The 17856-nt window shown below is 40.0% G+C and overlaps 1 protein-coding gene across 1 annotated transcript in view; it reads left to right on the forward strand.

Moving 5' to 3' along the window:
* SCUBE1 (signal peptide, CUB domain and EGF like domain containing 1) overlaps positions 1-17856 on the forward strand; it is a 220210-nt gene that overhangs the window by 155243 nt on the left and 47111 nt on the right. The window contains exon 9 of the mRNA XM_068401065.1: positions 10765-10887. Within this exon, the coding sequence (XP_068257166.1) occupies positions 10765-10887 (123 nt within the window). The remainder of the gene's footprint in view (positions 1-10764; positions 10888-17856) is intronic.

Consider the following 17856-nt stretch of genomic DNA (forward strand, 5'->3'; position numbering starts at 1 on the left):
TATTTTCTTTAAAATGTCTTCTGAAAAACAAATACTGACCATTTTCCAGTGCTTCTGCATAGTTAAAGCATCATAAAATCACATGCCGTTTCAGGAAGCAAACGGATATCTTCTTCGTAAAGGCAGATTTGTTTAAATCTGAAACTGCTCAAGTGATTTATGGAAGCCAACAGATTGTCTGGGTAGCTGTTGCAGCAGCAGCAAAGGATCTCCCTCCCTGTCTCTTCCCCTTCCTAATACCCCTCTTCTTCTGACAAAACCCATATGATTAAGAAAATAGAGGTATTTGCCCCAAAGAGGTGAACAAAGGCAGACAGCGGGTGATTTAGGACTATGAAACAATAGATGCAGCTGCCTAACCAAAGAAAAAAAGTAACTAAAACAACATTAAATGAGAGGAAAATGAGGAGTTTTGTCATGAAAACAGTGGTCCTGTTCGGTGCTTGAGTACTGGCAAGAGTTTCTGAGAACACACACTTTGTAATCTCTTTGGGAAAGCGCCGAGAAGATTGTGTTATTGTGCAACCCAGTAAATGCTTCTACAGCGAATTCTTTGGCATAAGAATCAACCATATGCATCGACTATGCTGCAGAGATAACAGGTAGACTTGTAGTTGGTGAAACAAGAAGATGTAAAGGAAATTTTCTAAATTTACTTGATAGGAGTGACAAATGGAAGACTAAAGCCAAAAGGGAATATTAAATAACAGAGGCAGTTTTGAGGTTATTTTCATTTTGGTAGGACTTGAGCAAGATGCAAGATCATCTGCATCCAAAAAAAACCTCATGAAGATCAGGATAGAGAGAGGGAAGACTGAGTAACTGATGGAAGACCAATGGTCAAGTTCAGTGTATCAAGAGAGCTGCTTGTTTTGGAAGAGATGGATAAGACTAGGAAATCAGACCAGAGCACAAGCTCCCAGGTAGCTACAAAAACATCTTCAAAGTAGCTACCTAAATGTGGATTAAAGAAGCAAACATTAAGGCCTGTCTATGATAGCCTTATTGCTGAGGCCACAGTCATTTTATGTGATTACATCGATGTTGTATCCAGTCTCAAGGCGAAGAACAGATATCAACCCAATGTGAGGAAAATAGTAACAGCATCTGGCAGGCAGCTGCAGCAGCTCAGTAGAAAGCTCTGTGTCATGTCCAGTGAGGGGGCTGTAGTCATCTGCCCTGGAAACAACTTTTTCAAGGCTTAATAAGACTCAGAATTAGGATTCTATTTTTTCCCCCACTTTTTTAAAGAAAAGAGGGAGTTGGCTGTTGTCAGTGCAGAGTTAATATGGCATGTGATAAGATGACAGAGCATCTGACTGAGGGGCAGAGGGAGCCACAGAGAGAGGAGAAGGGTCAGCAGAGTTGGTGGTAAAACCGTAGGCAGTGGGGGAGATGTTGCAGAGACAGAAAGATGTTGGTCCCCAGCAGAAAATGTGTGGGATTTAGGGGAGGAAAAGATAGAAAACTCTTGGTGGTAGGTGGCTGCAAGTGGTCAGAAGCCTAGGGAGGGGATCAGAAAAGTGAGCAATTGGACAGTGACTGATGGGTATGTGTGTTGACTGGGCATCAGAACAGTGAATTTTAGATATATAGACATAATTTGATCCAGACTTTCTAAGAGAGAATTGAAGTTCCAGGCCACAGTGAGGAAAAATGAAATTATAAACCCATGGGATTTAAAAAAATGAGAGGAAATGCAAATTTGAGATACCAATACAGGTGAAATTTGTCAGAAGAAAATGGAATGGAAGACAGAAGAAAAAAGAAGAGAGGGTGGAGAGCAGAATCCAAGAAATAAAACTGTGGATAACATCTGCTTTCTAACTGGTGCTGCAAATTTATCTACTCCAGAATATGTGTGAAACTTTCACTGCCCCTTCCCTATTTTTGAGGGGATTGCCTTTTTTTTTTTTAGGTTAAAGACATACAATTCATTTGTCTGCTGTAGACTTGCTCATGACAGACAAATATAATATAACAGATTATCTTCCATTAAAAAATTGCAGACTTGCTTCAGCTGCCATGTAACGCATTCAGTTTCATTCCCTCCCGAGGGTTCCGTTTATCCCCACAAAATAAATTCATGTGCACTACGTTAGGGTTTTTTCATGACTAGGCAATATCCCTGTTCCATGGAAACTTGCAGTTGTTATTTGTCTTAGTGAACCTCCCCTTTGAAAATGCCAAATCCTTTAAATTAATGCTTGGGAGGGTCATATTTTGCATTTCAGTTGTTGAAAAGACCTTGCATTTATTCAACAATATAAAGCTCCCTGAGGATCAGCAACCACAGTTTATTATGTAAAAGTGTGCTGTGCTTTCTGTAATTTGGGGGTTGACTACTCACATAATCATAGCTACCAACATTCAAAACTTACAGTATTTTTTTCATTCTTCTATTATTGCTTTTTTCATCATAAAATACAGTTTTGTTTTTTATATGCCTAGATCCTGCTCTCAGTGAAGTATTTGTCTTCCCAGGTACAGAACTGATCCCTGGTTGGTTGAAGTAATGTCTTCAAAAAGTTTTGGAGGGTTAATTTTTGGTCACCTGCCAATTTTCTTTGATTCATTATCAGCTACAAGGCATTTAAATTATCATGGGCTAATTGCATTCAGCTGTCCTTTTCAGCAGGAGTAGCTTTATCATAAGCAAGCTACCATAGTTTCAATGAGATTTTAGAGAGAGCATCAGTATCTTCAGCTGTCCCTAATACCAGTTTTATTTTTAAATTTTATTTCATTAAATCAAACACAGTTTTTAGAAGTAAACTGAGATTCTTGGAAATAAGCACACAACTTTCCTGAGCAGATGATAGCAATTCCAAGGGAAAAAATCAAAACAACTATGAGTAAAGGTAAATTGAGTTAATATGCTGAGTCTAGGGGTTCTTGTTTCATGGTCCAATAGTGCACATCTTGCTCACTTGCCGCTGTGCTCTTCATTGAGATTACACGGAAAAATTGTATACTGTAAGAGCAAGGCCTTGTTCTTTAGTGAGACCTAATACAGAGAAGATGCCCAGGTATGTCAGCTCCGCAGTTTTGTCTAATTTATACCTTAGGAGACACTGAACTAACGCCTTTACTGTTGCCATTGTGTGTAATCTTCAGCAACTTCTGTCATGAAAAAACCCTAACGTAGTACACATAGAATTATTATGGTCATAGTGGCTATGTGACTAATTAAGGTAGATAAGTAGTCAGCCCAATGTATTTACACAATTCTGTACCACCATTTTACCCTCAGCCTCCAGGTCCCCATATACTTACATGGTCATTGTTACTATCTGAGTTTCCCAGAGTCTGATGTACTGTACTTACCACATGCTTTGTAAAACAGAGACATGTTAATTTGTTGTCCTCAAATACAGATGGGAGTCTTAAATGCATGCTTATTTCTCCCTCTCCAGTGTTTTATAAAAAAGCATTTTGATTGATAAAATGTTACAGTAGGAGGAAAACTAACTTTATTTTCTGGGATTCCTATTGCCTTTTTTTTTGGTGGGGGGTGCGGAGGGGGGGTAGTTTTTGCATTTAGCTCAGCCTAAACAGGAAAACACTCTATCAATCTATTTCTTTATGTCTCCAGTCCACTTCACATTCTGCTGTCACAGCCTAAGACAGCTTGCACTGTTTGGGTTTGTAGCATTGCACTAACATGTTTTTAAGTTTAATAAGAATTCAGTGTTCAGCAAAAATTTTAAATGAGAAGCCTTTCTTTTCACATTAGATTTAGTAAATCCCTTCCCTTTCACAAATGAGAAATCAGGGCCTAAACTATTCTGACAGCATTTCTAAGTTTTTCACTTTCGAAGCTTTTTGTGCTTTATAAATCTAATTAACTGTAATAAGAAAATAATAGGACATAATGTTTGTTTTACAAGGTGATTGATCTCTTGGCAGCCTGGCAGACTCTTTCATTGATTGGTTGGTGGATAATGTCAGAGTGGATATGTCCTGGAGGAGAATAGCTGACACCTAAATCCATATGTGACAGATTACCATCTGGGTTGGAGGACAGGTTTCTTCATGAAATTGCAAAGATAACAGGTGAAAATGGAGAAAGTGACATGAGGGAAATGTGTTGAAACCTGCCTCAACCTTTCGATGCTCTAAGAGCATTTACACAAAGCTCTCTATTTTGTGGGCAGCCTGTTTTCAGGATGAGGGAGATTAAAATTTAATTACACTCATTCCTGTCTGCCCAGTCGAGTTTTAATTCTGTTAATTAGGAAAATGCCTTGCCCCACAACCTAGCCATAAAGCTAATTAAACAGAGAACGTTCATTTGCTACTTAGTGGAACTTAGTTCAGTAATGATTATCATACATTACAGTTAATTAGCACTGTGCGAGGGAAAATGAGGATGTCGCTGAAGTGCAAAACTCAAATTAGAGGTGCTATAATATATGCCTTATTTCATTTGGTAGCTATCTGATGCAGGGAAGTTACACACTATCCTACCTGCCTCAGTTTCACATTTGTTAAAGGAGAATTAATTAAACTTATCTCTCCTGCAGAAGTCTTGTGTAGGTTTAATGTAATGAAGCTGATAAGATGCTGGCCTTTGAAATCCTCAAGTAGAAGACACCACGTAAATAGGATTATTCCTCCCTGAAACATGCAAAGCATGGTAGACGCAATGAGCTATGCACTGACAGGTAGGGTGGTGGAACAACACATGTACTTCATAAAGTAAAGATGGCTGTACAGTTCTGCACATATTCACAAAATCTTCTGGGGCAAAACACTACCAGCATGGAACATGCTGCTGTATCAAACCATTCAGAAGCCCAGACCACAAATTAAAAACACCTGTAATTTGACTTAAAAATGTTCATAGTAAATGACACTGATTCATAATGCTTTTTTTAATTATAGTAATCCATTTTAAAGTATTGGTCCTGAAAATACCAAGTTATATTTACCAATACCCCATTATACAGGTGAAGTAAAGCAGAGGAGTGTTACAACTTGCCCAAACTGCCAGATAAACCCATTGTAAAACTGGGACTAGGACTTCTAACTCCCTGTAAACTACCAGACAACAGCCAGCTTGATGTTTTCTGGAGGGAACAGCAGAACCTAAGTTGTACTTTGATTTAGATTTTCTCACAGTGGCACTGAATCCAATGAGTCTGAGGATATGAAATTATCTTTATACCTTAATAAAATATCCCTGGCATGCATTATTTAAGACACTGTGGAAAATGTTATTTATAGCATTGCAAGTGTAGCCTGACAGGTTGCTTACATTAATCACAAGTTACTTAATATATTTCAAGTTTTATTGCAAATTGACTGGCAAATATTAAAATAATTGCAATCTGAGTATTGGTGGCTTTGGTAATATTTGTAATGTAGAGCAACATGTAGAAAAACATGTAAAACAACACGTGTTTTGTGCAAGCCTGTGCTGATTGACATGCTAAACAAGGCAGTCTCTTGGGTTGTGCACTGGGCTTGGATTCAAGTGTGGATGAGTTTGTTTGTTTGTCTGTGCCTCTATTTCGCCCCCTCTGATATAGGGTTAGAAAGTTTTGTGGCTGCTTTATAAAGTGCTTTGTGGTCTGCATGCATCAGGGAACTAATACCTGTGTCAACAAGGCAACACTAGTTATAAGGTTTAGGGGACAGTGGTGATTTGTAGAAGTATGAAAAAAGAGAAGGAAAGAAAAGCAAAGAAAAATTATGAAAGCAGGGAATAAGGAGAACTAGCACGCTAGCCCACTTTGCAGAAAATATGCCTATGTTGAAGTCCACTGTTTGCTGGTAATAGCATTATTAATCCTAACATGCTGTCATTAATAAAAACAAGAAGGGTATGAAGTTTCCATAATCATTTTAGGTTGATCTGGGGGTATATTATTTTCCTGGAGCTAGGTAGCATTTTAAATCTGCAAAGGATTAGACAGACAAATCAGTTCAAATATTTGCTCAGCCATTGAAAGGAGAAGCCTCACTTCCACCTGTGATGAGACTTTGGAAATCTCCATATCCATCATTGTTCAACAGCTAAGGGAAGATTGCATGTTGATTACCCTTTCGGTTGCCTTTAAGCAGCTTATGTGAAATGTTAAATTCTAAGTTGCCTAAAATCCCTACTTTTTAATTTGTTCTCTGACTTGTGTGCAGCAAGGCAAATCTTTGTGAGTTTATATGCACACATGCGCACATGCGCCCACACACCCCCCCTGATCAGAACCAGGTCCTTCCAAATATGAATTATGCTGAGCAGAGCTTAAAAAGATACAAGTGGAACAGGAGCAGTTGTTCCCATTAATCTTCATAAGGACATGAAAAGAAAAATAACGGACTGCTTCTTTTCATCTAGTCAAATTGTGGCTATGCAACTTATCACAAAGCATCTGAGTTTCTGTTCCTTTATTTAAAGCTGAAAAGTTTTATTTAAAGCTGATTCCACTGCCTCCCTCAGAGCAGTATTCTGAGATCCTCAGAAAACTTAAGATAATCACTTACTTCAGAAATATTTTATTTATTCCTCCTTCTTTCTTCTAAAATTATTACCCCTTCCATTCTTCTGAAATCAGCTTTTGAGTGTCCAAAAGAATATGGAGAGCTTTGTGAAATAACTACAAAGAAAGAGCATTTTAAAAGAGTACTTGGATCTGTGTACCAAAACTGTGGCTTACTAGCAAATGCCACAAGGCTCTAGGGTCACATAAGCAGATCCAGAGAGTGGCCGTGCTTGACTTCACCACAGTGTCTGTCTTGATGCCAGGCCTTTGCTCATGGGATTTGCTGCAAGCCTGGGCTTGCGTTTAACAACGCACATAGAGATGACAGCGAATCACAGAAGCTGGAGTGGAACTTCTCCTCTATTTGTGAATAGCAAGATGAGCCAGGGTTTCTTTCTGGATTCAGACAGGCCTACAGCTTTTGTGATGGTGTTGCTGAGTTCCATCTCCAAACTAATATTTATGATTGGTTTTTTCCCCCAAATGTTACAACTTTAAAGAAGGTTTTAGCTACCTTTGTGCAAATCATGTTTGCTTTTGTTTGTTTTTAATTGCATGGGGGGAGGGGAATGAACCATTTTCAGGGCTAATGGGAGGTTTGAGTGCTTAGTTGCCTGTAACGCCATATCTTCACCTGACATTTTTGACTAGTAAATTTTAATGCTTCTGTGGTTTTTCATTGGCCTGTATTTTCCATATCTGCATGTGTCCCATTTGTGCTGGGCACATCAGTTGGTATTTGTAGCAGATCAGCTGCTTGTATGAGCAAGGCATCATTTAACAGTACTGACTTACTGCATTAAGAGAAATCCTTTGGGATTTCATTGCTAATGCACTGAAAACCCATCAGACCTCCTAGTCTGAAATGACCAGCACAGTGTCTGAACACTGATCATCAGGGCATTTTACATACAACCCCCTGTGGAGAAATACAGTTCTTTATATACTTTCTCATTCCTGAGGATACAGGGAAGCAGAGCAGGGAAAGCTCAAACAGGGAAACTTTGAGCCATTCTTCTGCAACCAGCGTCATCAGTTGAAAAGGAGCCACTTGAGAACGATGTTTGAAGACATCAGGTTTATGACTCCTCTACAGACAGTCCCAATAATAGTATGGGGAGATATGACTAAGTAATTTCAAAGCTAGTAGAGATACCATGATGGGTTTCCACTGTGTTTTCTTTCCCTACATGATAGGCAGACATGCATACTCTCTGTGAAGTTCACAACAGGCACTTGACAAAGTTGGGTACCAGTCAGGGTAAAGATAAATGGGGCCTCACCTTCTCACACAGTGGAATCATTTATTTTCACATGGCCCATAACATGATTTATTTATAGCTATGGAAAGAAAAATAGTGGGGATATAGACTTGGTGCAATTTCTATCAGCCAGTTAGACATGATACGGTTGAATACTGCTCTCTTTCAAGTGAAATGCAGCAATGCACTGCTCTCCATAGAGTGAAATAATTTTTACATGCCTTGTCAGTCTCGCTATGGCCGTGGAAAGAAATACAGTGAAAGCAGAGACATTGGCGCTGTTTGTGTTATTTAGAATGTTTTTGCAGCTAACAGTTTTGACCTCTATTCTGTTTTGATGGTCCTGGTTTCAAAAGGCCACATCATGTTTTCCAGCTAGAAGAAAAGAATAAATACTTTCTTTTCCTGTGGACTCTCCCAGGTTTTACCCAGATCCTGGTTCAGGATTATTCCAAAGAATTGCTGGTGTAAAACTGATATGCTGCATTGTCAGTGGAATTACAATGATTAACAGCTTCAAATCTACCCTCTGAGGCCAGGGGGGTTTCATTTTTGTCCCTTACGGTTTTCAGAGACCCTGAAAAGAAAGTTAGTGAGACTGGAATTTGGAATTTAACATGTGAAATCTAGGGGCCATCGTTTAAAACATCAATCCTTACTTCAGAATGGTGTTTGACAGGCTGCAACTAATTTCTGCTTCAAGCAGTCTCAGTCAGCAGAGTAGCCCAAAGGTCATGTTATTCTTATCATAGGTAAAAGAGATCTTCTTCATGATGGATGACTACTCGGTGTGTTTATGATACATAATATATTAGTAATTTTAATTCACAATTCCATTTGTCCAACAGTTTTGTCAGGGCAAGCTAAACTATAGTTAGGTACACCTGTGCTGTGCAAAAGGATGGGACTGTTGTGGCAATCCATCGCAAGATCTGCAACACAGTCCCAGTTGCACATACTGGAACTGGGAGGAATCACTTCTACAAATGGAAATGCCAGCCTGCAGGAACTGGGCCAACAAGTCTTCTGTTTTCACTGCTGATCTTGACCTGTGCTGGTGATCACAGCTGAAATCCAATGGGTTGCTGCCTTCAGTCTCATGGCATTATATAGAGCAACCTTCAGTGTGTTCTTTGCCAGATTTATCAGGTTGGGAGCCTAAGGTTATCTGTTCTTGGCTAGCCTGATCACCAAAACTGGAGGACCATAGACAACAAACACGACTCCTGGTTTCAGATCACTTTGAGAGCTTTGTTACCTGAGACACAAAGATTTGAGCTGGCTTTGTGCAAAGCACTCAGGGTGTAATAGCACCACAGCTACTACCTACCTTTTTACCCTCATGCTTTTAATAGGACTGAATACAAAAGCCACTCTTCTGCAGAACCAGACACAAATGTAGTAAGCAATAGTATTAGTTCAGAGGCTCTCAGAGCACATTTGCTTTCTCTTTGCCACAAATGCAACTCATAAGCAAACCTTTAAAACAATATACATTGTTCTTGCTTATTTGAGTAGTATGTCCTCCTGAGCATATTTCTGTCAATGTCAATGCAGCAAAGTGCCATTTAGAAAAGAGGGCTAAATTTGCCTCTCAGCTTTTAGAATTTCAAGATTTAGCTCCACACTCCTCTTGGTGCAGTTTATATTTTACATGCAGAAATGTGGTAAGAGCCATTCTACTATCCTATGTCGGTAATCCTGTGTTTTCATAAACGAATTAATGACATCCACTAAAAGTCATCCTAAATTCAAATAATTTTTAAATGCACCCTTCATGCACCAGCATCGTGCTGTCTTTGATAAATTTCCATCTCCACATATAGCTCTTTTGGCACCTAGAGTTTGCTTTTTAAATGGCCAGCTGTTACCTCAAAGTTTCGAAGCTTTTATAGCAAGAAGCTTTTCAGTAGGAAACATCACTCTCCACTCAGTTTTCTGAAAGATCTTGTTTTCACTTCCAGAAGTGGGCAGCCAAGGCTCTATGACATATTACTTCTTCACTGTATATATCCCTAAAGAAATCTATTTTTGTCACTGTTCTTCTCCTGAAAAAAAAAAAACCCTACTTTTTTCTTTTTCAAATAAACATGAATCCATGGTTTTATAAGTGGGGGAGGATGGAAAGATGCCCTGTATTTCAAATGAGGTTCTGTGACCTATTATATACTTATTGCACAAGCTTTTATGGGATGAAAAAGGGACTGGTCGTTCCAGTTCTTCAACACCTTTGGGAGAAGATACAAGGTGGAGGAAGTAGAAACACCAGTCTGAAATTTAGAACAGAGGTCTTATCAAGTTCATCAATGCGCTTTGTAATCATTATTTAAAGTACTAACCATTGATCCCATCCTCCATACACATATAAGGCTTTCAAATAAAGGTAATAGATGCTCTGCCTTCAGAACAACTGAAGAAGCAACATTTCACTTGCACTCACAGTTGCTCTTCTATTACACCAAATCAAAAAAGTTACGCACATGAAGAAGGATATTCAGTGGCACTGTGTTCATAATGGACAAACCAGCATATAATGCTAACTCCAAACAAATGTATCCCTACATTTGTTTATGTAGGCCTAATGGAAGTATTTTTTCAGAATTCAAATATATTTTACTTCATGTTTGTTGTTGTTTCAATTTTTCATGTGTTCTTGGGTTTTGATAGTTCCTATATAACATAAGGGCTTCATGTCTCACACAGGCTGAAGTCTTCTGTCAGGCAGACCACTACATCTACAAAGAAGCTCCCCCGAATGTTCTGTAACGTCAGAGTGCCTCAGCTTGGGTCATCTGGTGGTTCCAGTTCTGAGAGAAATACCTCTGTCTCCAGAACAATTCAGCCCATAGCTCTTTTGTAAGCCTTGCGAGGAAGGTTTGGGAAGGGATACATCTGACCAGCCTGATTCCTAACAGGGACAGCAGCCTCCTTGGGGATCTGAGTAAACTCTGATACTCCTTCCCTGAACTACTGAATTGCTGTCATGAACTAAATTTTTTCCCTTTCATTCTTTGCAGACATTGATGAGTGCTTGGTCAACAATGGTGGCTGTGACCATTTCTGCCGAAACACGGTTGGCAGCTTTGAATGCAGCTGCCAGAAAGGCTATAAACTACTCACAGATGAACGGACCTGCCAAGGTAATACTTCATTTATTTTTACTCTTTGTGTAACGAATATGTTATTTTCAGTGGATTTTTCTTTTTTTGCGATTAAGTCAGGTTTTGATCGTACTGTCATAGGAAGTGAAGTTAGAAAAGACCTACCAGATTTCCATTTTCTGATGTGGGGCTAGAAGATTTTTGGAAGTGTCTTGTTTCAACATTTTTAATAGTAGGAATGCCAGTGTCCTGATGAAGTGGGAAAATGCAGGTAGTGTAGTGGAATAGGCTCAGGCAAAGAGGCATATGTTCAAATCCTCTAATTCGCTATGATCTTAATGGGACAGAGGCTTATCGTATTTACACCGGGGTAATTTAGAGTACCTTGTTGGAATAGAGCGGTTGCAACACTTAAACTGTAAAAAAGTGTCTAATTTGTGAGCTCACCTTTGCCTGACAGAATCTGTTTATGGAGGGATAATGGAGGTGTTTTGTGAGAATTCAAATTATGTATATTTTATATCATTTGCTGTGTGTGTCATGATTTGTTATCTAAGTCACATGATGTTATATATTCTATGACTAAGTGCATAATCATTTCCAACTTAAGTATTAACCACGTACCTTTGGAGAAATGACACTGTAAGCATTTGAGCTCCGTAACTTTACTGTTTAAAAGCCTCCTAAGAAAAGGCTAGAAAGATGAGCACACATCTGTAGAGAGAGAAGGGAAAGGAGGACATATTCAATTAAAATTTTGTGCAGGAATTGCCTTTTTATTGATACATAATTATTTGCATGGGTTGTGAACATGTAGAAGTTATGAAGTCCAAAACAGCGTTAGTATTTTAGATCTTCTTTGTTCATCAACAAAAGAGAAACCAATGTCATTCAAAAAATTTTCCATTGCATCTCATCGGTACTCCCATCATCTGAGAAGCCTACTCCACCCTGACTGTGTGATTAGACACAAAGGAGTCAGTGAAGGTTGGTTTCAAGCTGGGACAGGATGGGAAGAGCTGAGAGTGGCACAGTTAGTGCCACATGACTAGGCAGAAATAACGTTGTAGGATCATGTCAGACAAGGGTAAGTTGTCAGGTTTTGATGTACCTGCTAAAAATAGGGACAAAATGTTAAAAAGAAACATTCCCTTCATGATGTATTTAGAGATAGTTAGGAGTACTTTCTGGTTCATGAATTGTTGTGACATGCTCTCACTGCGGTATCAGTCAGAGGTTTCACCACTGAAGTCATTGTAATTACACCAGTGAAAAACTCGAGAAAAGTCAAGCCCTGCATTCTTGTTAGACAAGAGCTGGTGCAAAAATTATTTGTTCATTAATCAAAGTATTAGTAATAGGCTTTGAAAGCTACCTATAAATAATCAGATCTCTATCGTGATAATGGGAAACTAGAAGCAGCTCTGTAAATGTTGTTGCTGAGTTTTGTTTCTTCGTGTGCCTGGGCTACTGAATGAGTGAGTCGCTGGTAATAGTACATATCATGCAAGCAACGAAGCAGTAGCTGATCTTCTCCTCTCCCTCGTGTGATCAGACATGGAAATATAAACGTGATCTGGCCATCCTACTTTTTCCATTGTCAGTGAGCAAGTGCAGGCACGCTGTCTGCCTCTACATGGTACTTTGATTCGTCAACTGTAGCTTATCTGTTGCTGTAACAGATAGATTAGTTTAAGCCCAGAGAATTTTTGGGCTGGAGAAGTTCCTCCAGTCCCAGAAATGCTGGTTCTTCATACTGTGAAACAGGGAGGACAAAGTTATTTCCTGTTTGAAGTCTGAGGTATTTGGGCCTCAGAGACTGATTGCAGCAAACATGGTATGGTGCCTACTTTGTGGAAGGAGCACTGTGATAATTTAGTTCCTGTCTGGTGCTTAAGGTGATAATTGGTGACTCATGCAGTCAGTAGGCCTGCTAATAAAGAAAGAAGGAAAGTGAATGTAGATCAAGAGATCACTGATGTATGAATCACCTGTACTTGGCTTCTTTCTCTGCAAAGAGAATATAGTTAGTGGAAGTGGTTATAGTTATTAGTCTGACAGAAAAATGTGGTTTGGGGTTAGTGACTCTGCTGGAATATAAATCATCCGTGGGTTATATTTGGTAACAGCCAGTCAACACTGATGATAGAACATTACAGAGAGATTCAGGGCAATTTATTTTGTGCATATTAGCCTTTCCAATACGTGAAATAGAAAAGTCTAATTTGTATTTATAAAAGATGCTGTTGTTCATGTTACATCTGTTGGTTTGATTCGCAATAGAGTTTCTATGACTTATGATCTTGCTGTCAACATTGCCTTTCTCCTCTGGTTTTCATTTTTAAAATAAAGATTTCTTTCAGTTACGAATCAACACGTTTGCCAAATACTCATTTAGGACCTTAGAAGTCTACATTGTTTGGGGCTGAGCCCTATTTAGTTCAGGTGGCCTCCCTAGTGTATAAGGAGTTCATCTCCAAGTGAGTTCATCACTAACATCAAGGAACAGATTCTGCTAACCCTAGGCAAAATGCCTATGGAAACAGCTGGTAAGGTTGCCCTTTTATGACCTGCAGAATCCCTGGATAAGTCTATGACTGTATCTGATTCACAGGAAAGAATCAGTGAAGAAGAATAAAGCCACAGAGATACAGTTCATGTTAGCAACATTTTTCAAACTGTTGAAAAATGCAAGTAAGCTGTTGCTGCGTAACTTTCTTCATATGATCATTAACTTCAGCACAAGGCAATTTTACATATTTCAATAAAAAGGTTCCTTCATATTCCCTGTGAAATTCTGAGGTTGTCCCACCTCACCTCATTTCCTTTATATTCTTTCATTGTAGACCTCAGAGGCAACTTTAGGATTGCAGGGAAATTGTATCAAAGTCTCGGACTTTGTTCTGGTTGTTTGCAGAGCTCCCACCCCATCGTACCAAATGCCTTATGCACATTCATTCTCGCTGTGAAGAGGAAAGTATTTCTCTCTCAGTTTTTCAGGCAGCAAGGGTGAAGCAGCTTGCCTAAGAGCACACATATGAATGCCTGGACAGGCTGGACAGGTTAGATAGATGGGCCGAGACCAATGGCATGAGGTTCAACAAGAACAAGTGCCGTGTCTTACACTTTGGCCACAACCCCATGCAGCGCTACAGGCTGGGGGAAGAGTGGTTAGAAAGCGGCCCGGTGGAAAGAGACCTGGGGGTGCAGATTGGCATCCAGCTAAACATGAGCCAGCAGTGTGCCCAGGTGGCCAAGAAGGCCAATGGCATCCTGGCCTCTATTAGGAATAGTGTAGCCAGCCGGTCTAGGGAAGTGATCGTCCCTCTCTACTCGGCACTGGTGAGGCCACACCTTGAGTACTGTGTTCAGTTCTGGGCCCCGCACTTCAAGAAAGATGTTGAGGTGTTGGAGCGAGTCCAGAGGAGGGCGACCAAGCTGGTGAAGGGTCTGGAGGGTCTGACCTACGAGGAACAGCTGAGGGAGCTGCGGTTGTTTAGCCTGGAGGAGGCTCCGAGGTGACCTTATTGCAGTCTACAACTACCTGAAGGGAGGTTGTAGCAGAGTGGGAGTTGGCCTCTTCTCCCAGGCAACTAGCGATACGACAAGAGGACACAGCCTCAAGCTTCGCCAGGGGAGGTTCAGGTTGGACATTAGGAAGAATTTCTTTTCAGAAAGGGTCATTAGACATTGGAATGGGCTGCCCAGGGAGGTGGTGGAGTCACCATCTCTGGATGTGTTTAAGAAAAGACTGGACATGGCACTTAGTGCCATGGTCTAGTTGACATGGTGTTGTCAGGGCAATGGTTGGACCCGATGATCCCAGAGATCTCTTCCAACCTGATTGATTCTGTGATTCTGTGAGAATAAACCTCCAGTTTTTGTGAATCTGCTCTCTGTGAATCTGCCCATTACAATAAACTTTTTTCCTCCTGTGTTTCTGCTCGTACCCTGATACAAAAATTCATCAGTTTTCAGGAACTCTGAAGCTTGCTGCTCGCTTGGTGCCACTAGCTAGCCACCCTGCATGTAGAGGGCTTGTGTGAGAAGCCCTTGCCTTTGTAAAGGGCATTAAAATGTTCTGCATTTGTCTGTTTACCGCTGAACCATTTTTAGCCCTGGCTGCAAAGAAAACCATTGTCAATCACAGATTACTTCTGCTAGGGAGTGGTTCTCACGCTGTGGCTCCTTGTTAGACAAGGAGAATGTGGGGGTTTCCCTTCCTTTCCCCTCCCCTGCATTCCAGCCATTTAAAAGGAAACTTATTTGTAACCCAGAAGGTGAAGAATCCACATTGCCCTGCCAGTGATATTGTGGAGACTGATAATGCTTTCCCAGAGCCTCTCTTTTCATGCAAACGTAAAAATAGGGTTTTTTCTCCTTTGACGGTGAAATCACTGTATGACAATACCAAACCCATCTATTGTGTATTATTTTAACAGATCCCTTAAGTCTAAGGTATTGTAAATTCTTTGATACAGGAAGAAATGGTTGGATCTGCTTGTGTAAATGTAGCAAAAGAGGCCTGCATCTCCTTTAAACATATAATACAAATAACATAGCTATATTTATAGCAAGGAGAGCTTGTGTTTGTAACCTTCGTAGTGATTAACAGCAGGACAACAACTCAGATTAGTTTTAGAATCACATCAGCAACGAAACAGCAAGCAGGACTGTTTAAAGCTGCAATGAATATGTGTAAGCGCAGACATAATTTCCTTAATCCTCAGCCAATATGAGTTTTAAAGCTAGTTAACTTAATTGCTTATTCTGTTTCTGTTTGTTGTGCAGTGATCTCAAAAAAAATTCAACAAGAAACAGTCTCTCTGCTCCACTCAAGTTCAAGCTTCATTAAGCACCCAGAAAAATGTGTGAAATCGTAGCATAAATATTTTTCTCTTCCTGCTGTAGGAATTGCCTTTTGCAAAGCAAGACAAGGAGAGACAGCACACACATTTGTCGTAGCTCTCTCCAGGGTGTAGTAGAGTTGGAAAGATGAGTTACATTCAGAAAAAAAGTGCTTTTGCTGGTAACATCCAGTCATCAACATGTAATACTTCGGCCTGCTAAATCTACACTCTAACCCTTTGCCCCTCTCCACCTCTGTCCAAAATAGAGCCAAATCCTCCTGCACTGAGGATTTTAAACTTTTGCAGGGGGCAGTTCAAGGCATTTGCATCATTCTAGTCCACTTACAGCCTCCAAAGCAGGCTTAAGTGGGGCTTGATGATTGCTAGATCTCACAGACATGATGTTCAGCCTTAATGAAGTCTGCGCAAGTAGCCTTTTCACCAACCAGTTGATACAGCCACTGTAAAGGAGATGATTGTCCACCAGGCAAAAGTACCTCTGGGGCATGTGGGATACCTGCATGGGCCATCTGGCATTTTTGCGGCTTCTTTAAGGCCACATGTTCGCACACAGTAGGTGATGCCATTTTTTATTTGCTTTGATGTATTGCCTGTTTGACTATTGGTTATTCTTTACTACCTTCCTAGAGATTTTAAACAAATGAAATTGACTTCTTTGTAACTAGGCACTGCAATACAGGGCCTCATAGTCTGCTGTTGGTAGTGCTGGTGTCTGTTCAAAGGAAATTCAGTGATGCAGGTTTATATAACAGGAAATTCCAAACAGAATTTGCCCCTAGCTTCATGATATATTGAATTTTCCCTCTAGTGATTTTCTGTGGGCACATGTTGCTAGACGTTTGGGGGTTTTTAACACTACAAAGCTATCCCATAGAAATAGGTGATTTGAGGTATTTTTTTCCTCTCATTAGAAAAGAAAGACATGAGCATATCCACTATAATATTTGTGTATTTGGACTTTTCTTTCTCTCTTTTAAAACAAATGTGTTTCTTATATGTCCCACTGTATCCCCCCTTCCTCTCTCCTTAGCTTCACTTCCAGACAAGTGTTCCTCAAAAACTTGATGCTCATGGAGTGGAGCAACTGGAAGTAATGGCTAGAGCCAAGGATACTGTGAGCAGATATTGAGGCAGTTTTCTTAGTAACTCTGACAGCATATTGCAATGCTGACCTGCAAAACACCTCAAACCTCCCAACTCTTGTCATCCACAACTGGTTTTTACTTATGATCTGAAATAACATTGGAACCCAGCATCAAGCCTTCTGTGTTAACCCACTGCACCACAGAACCATAATCCATGCAGTCCTAAAATAATACTGTTAGATGAGAGACTGACCTTTGTTTACTGCCAAATAGGTCTTTATTCCAGAGAATTTGATGTGATTAGACCTAGCTGACCCTATTATCAATCTGTCGGTAGAGGGATGCTTTACACAGGGCTCCCAGTGCATAATTGTCAAGAAAAGCCTTCTTTCATTCCAGAATGAGAGAAAGAAAAATAGCACCTTGAAAAATACACTAACTGTCTACGATCCAAGAATCCTACAGGCCGGGTCTTGAAACATTGCCATATTAGCTGGATATGTAATACGCTCTCATAACATCCACCTTGTCACCTATTTGTACAAAACATGCACTATTAGCCTTCCAAGGGCAAGATTTGAATCTCCCAGCATGGTATCTCCATTTTGAAAATGGGTATGAAGTGAGGGATTAATCATAGAGGGAAGGACAGATAGAAAGTGTTTGTGGGAATTATTTTTGGCCTAAAGAAGCCCACAAAGATTAGCTACAAAGATCTCACTATACTCTTCTGTATAGAACCATTGATGATAAATATGGCTGTATAGGACCAGTTTAATCCCAAGTAAATCAGTGCATCCACACAGGCAGCACTGAATCACCAGACATCTTTGACATAGAGTGACCAAATTAAAAAATAAAACAGGGACCAAAAAGGTTTGCACCCTTGGGTTACATGACAGTGACCTACCACCCACATTTGATCATGTAACCCCATAAAGCAACTGGCTTGTCCCAGTCACATAACCTGATGAAGGTCTCAGGATGAGGATACACCCCTTGCATTGATTTACATAGGACACAGTCACCCATCTTAGATTACCTACCTAAAT

Source organism: Nyctibius grandis, chromosome 5, assembly GCF_013368605.1.
Source record: "Nyctibius grandis isolate bNycGra1 chromosome 5, bNycGra1.pri, whole genome shotgun sequence".
NCBI lineage: Eukaryota > Metazoa > Chordata > Aves > Nyctibiiformes > Nyctibiidae > Nyctibius > Nyctibius grandis.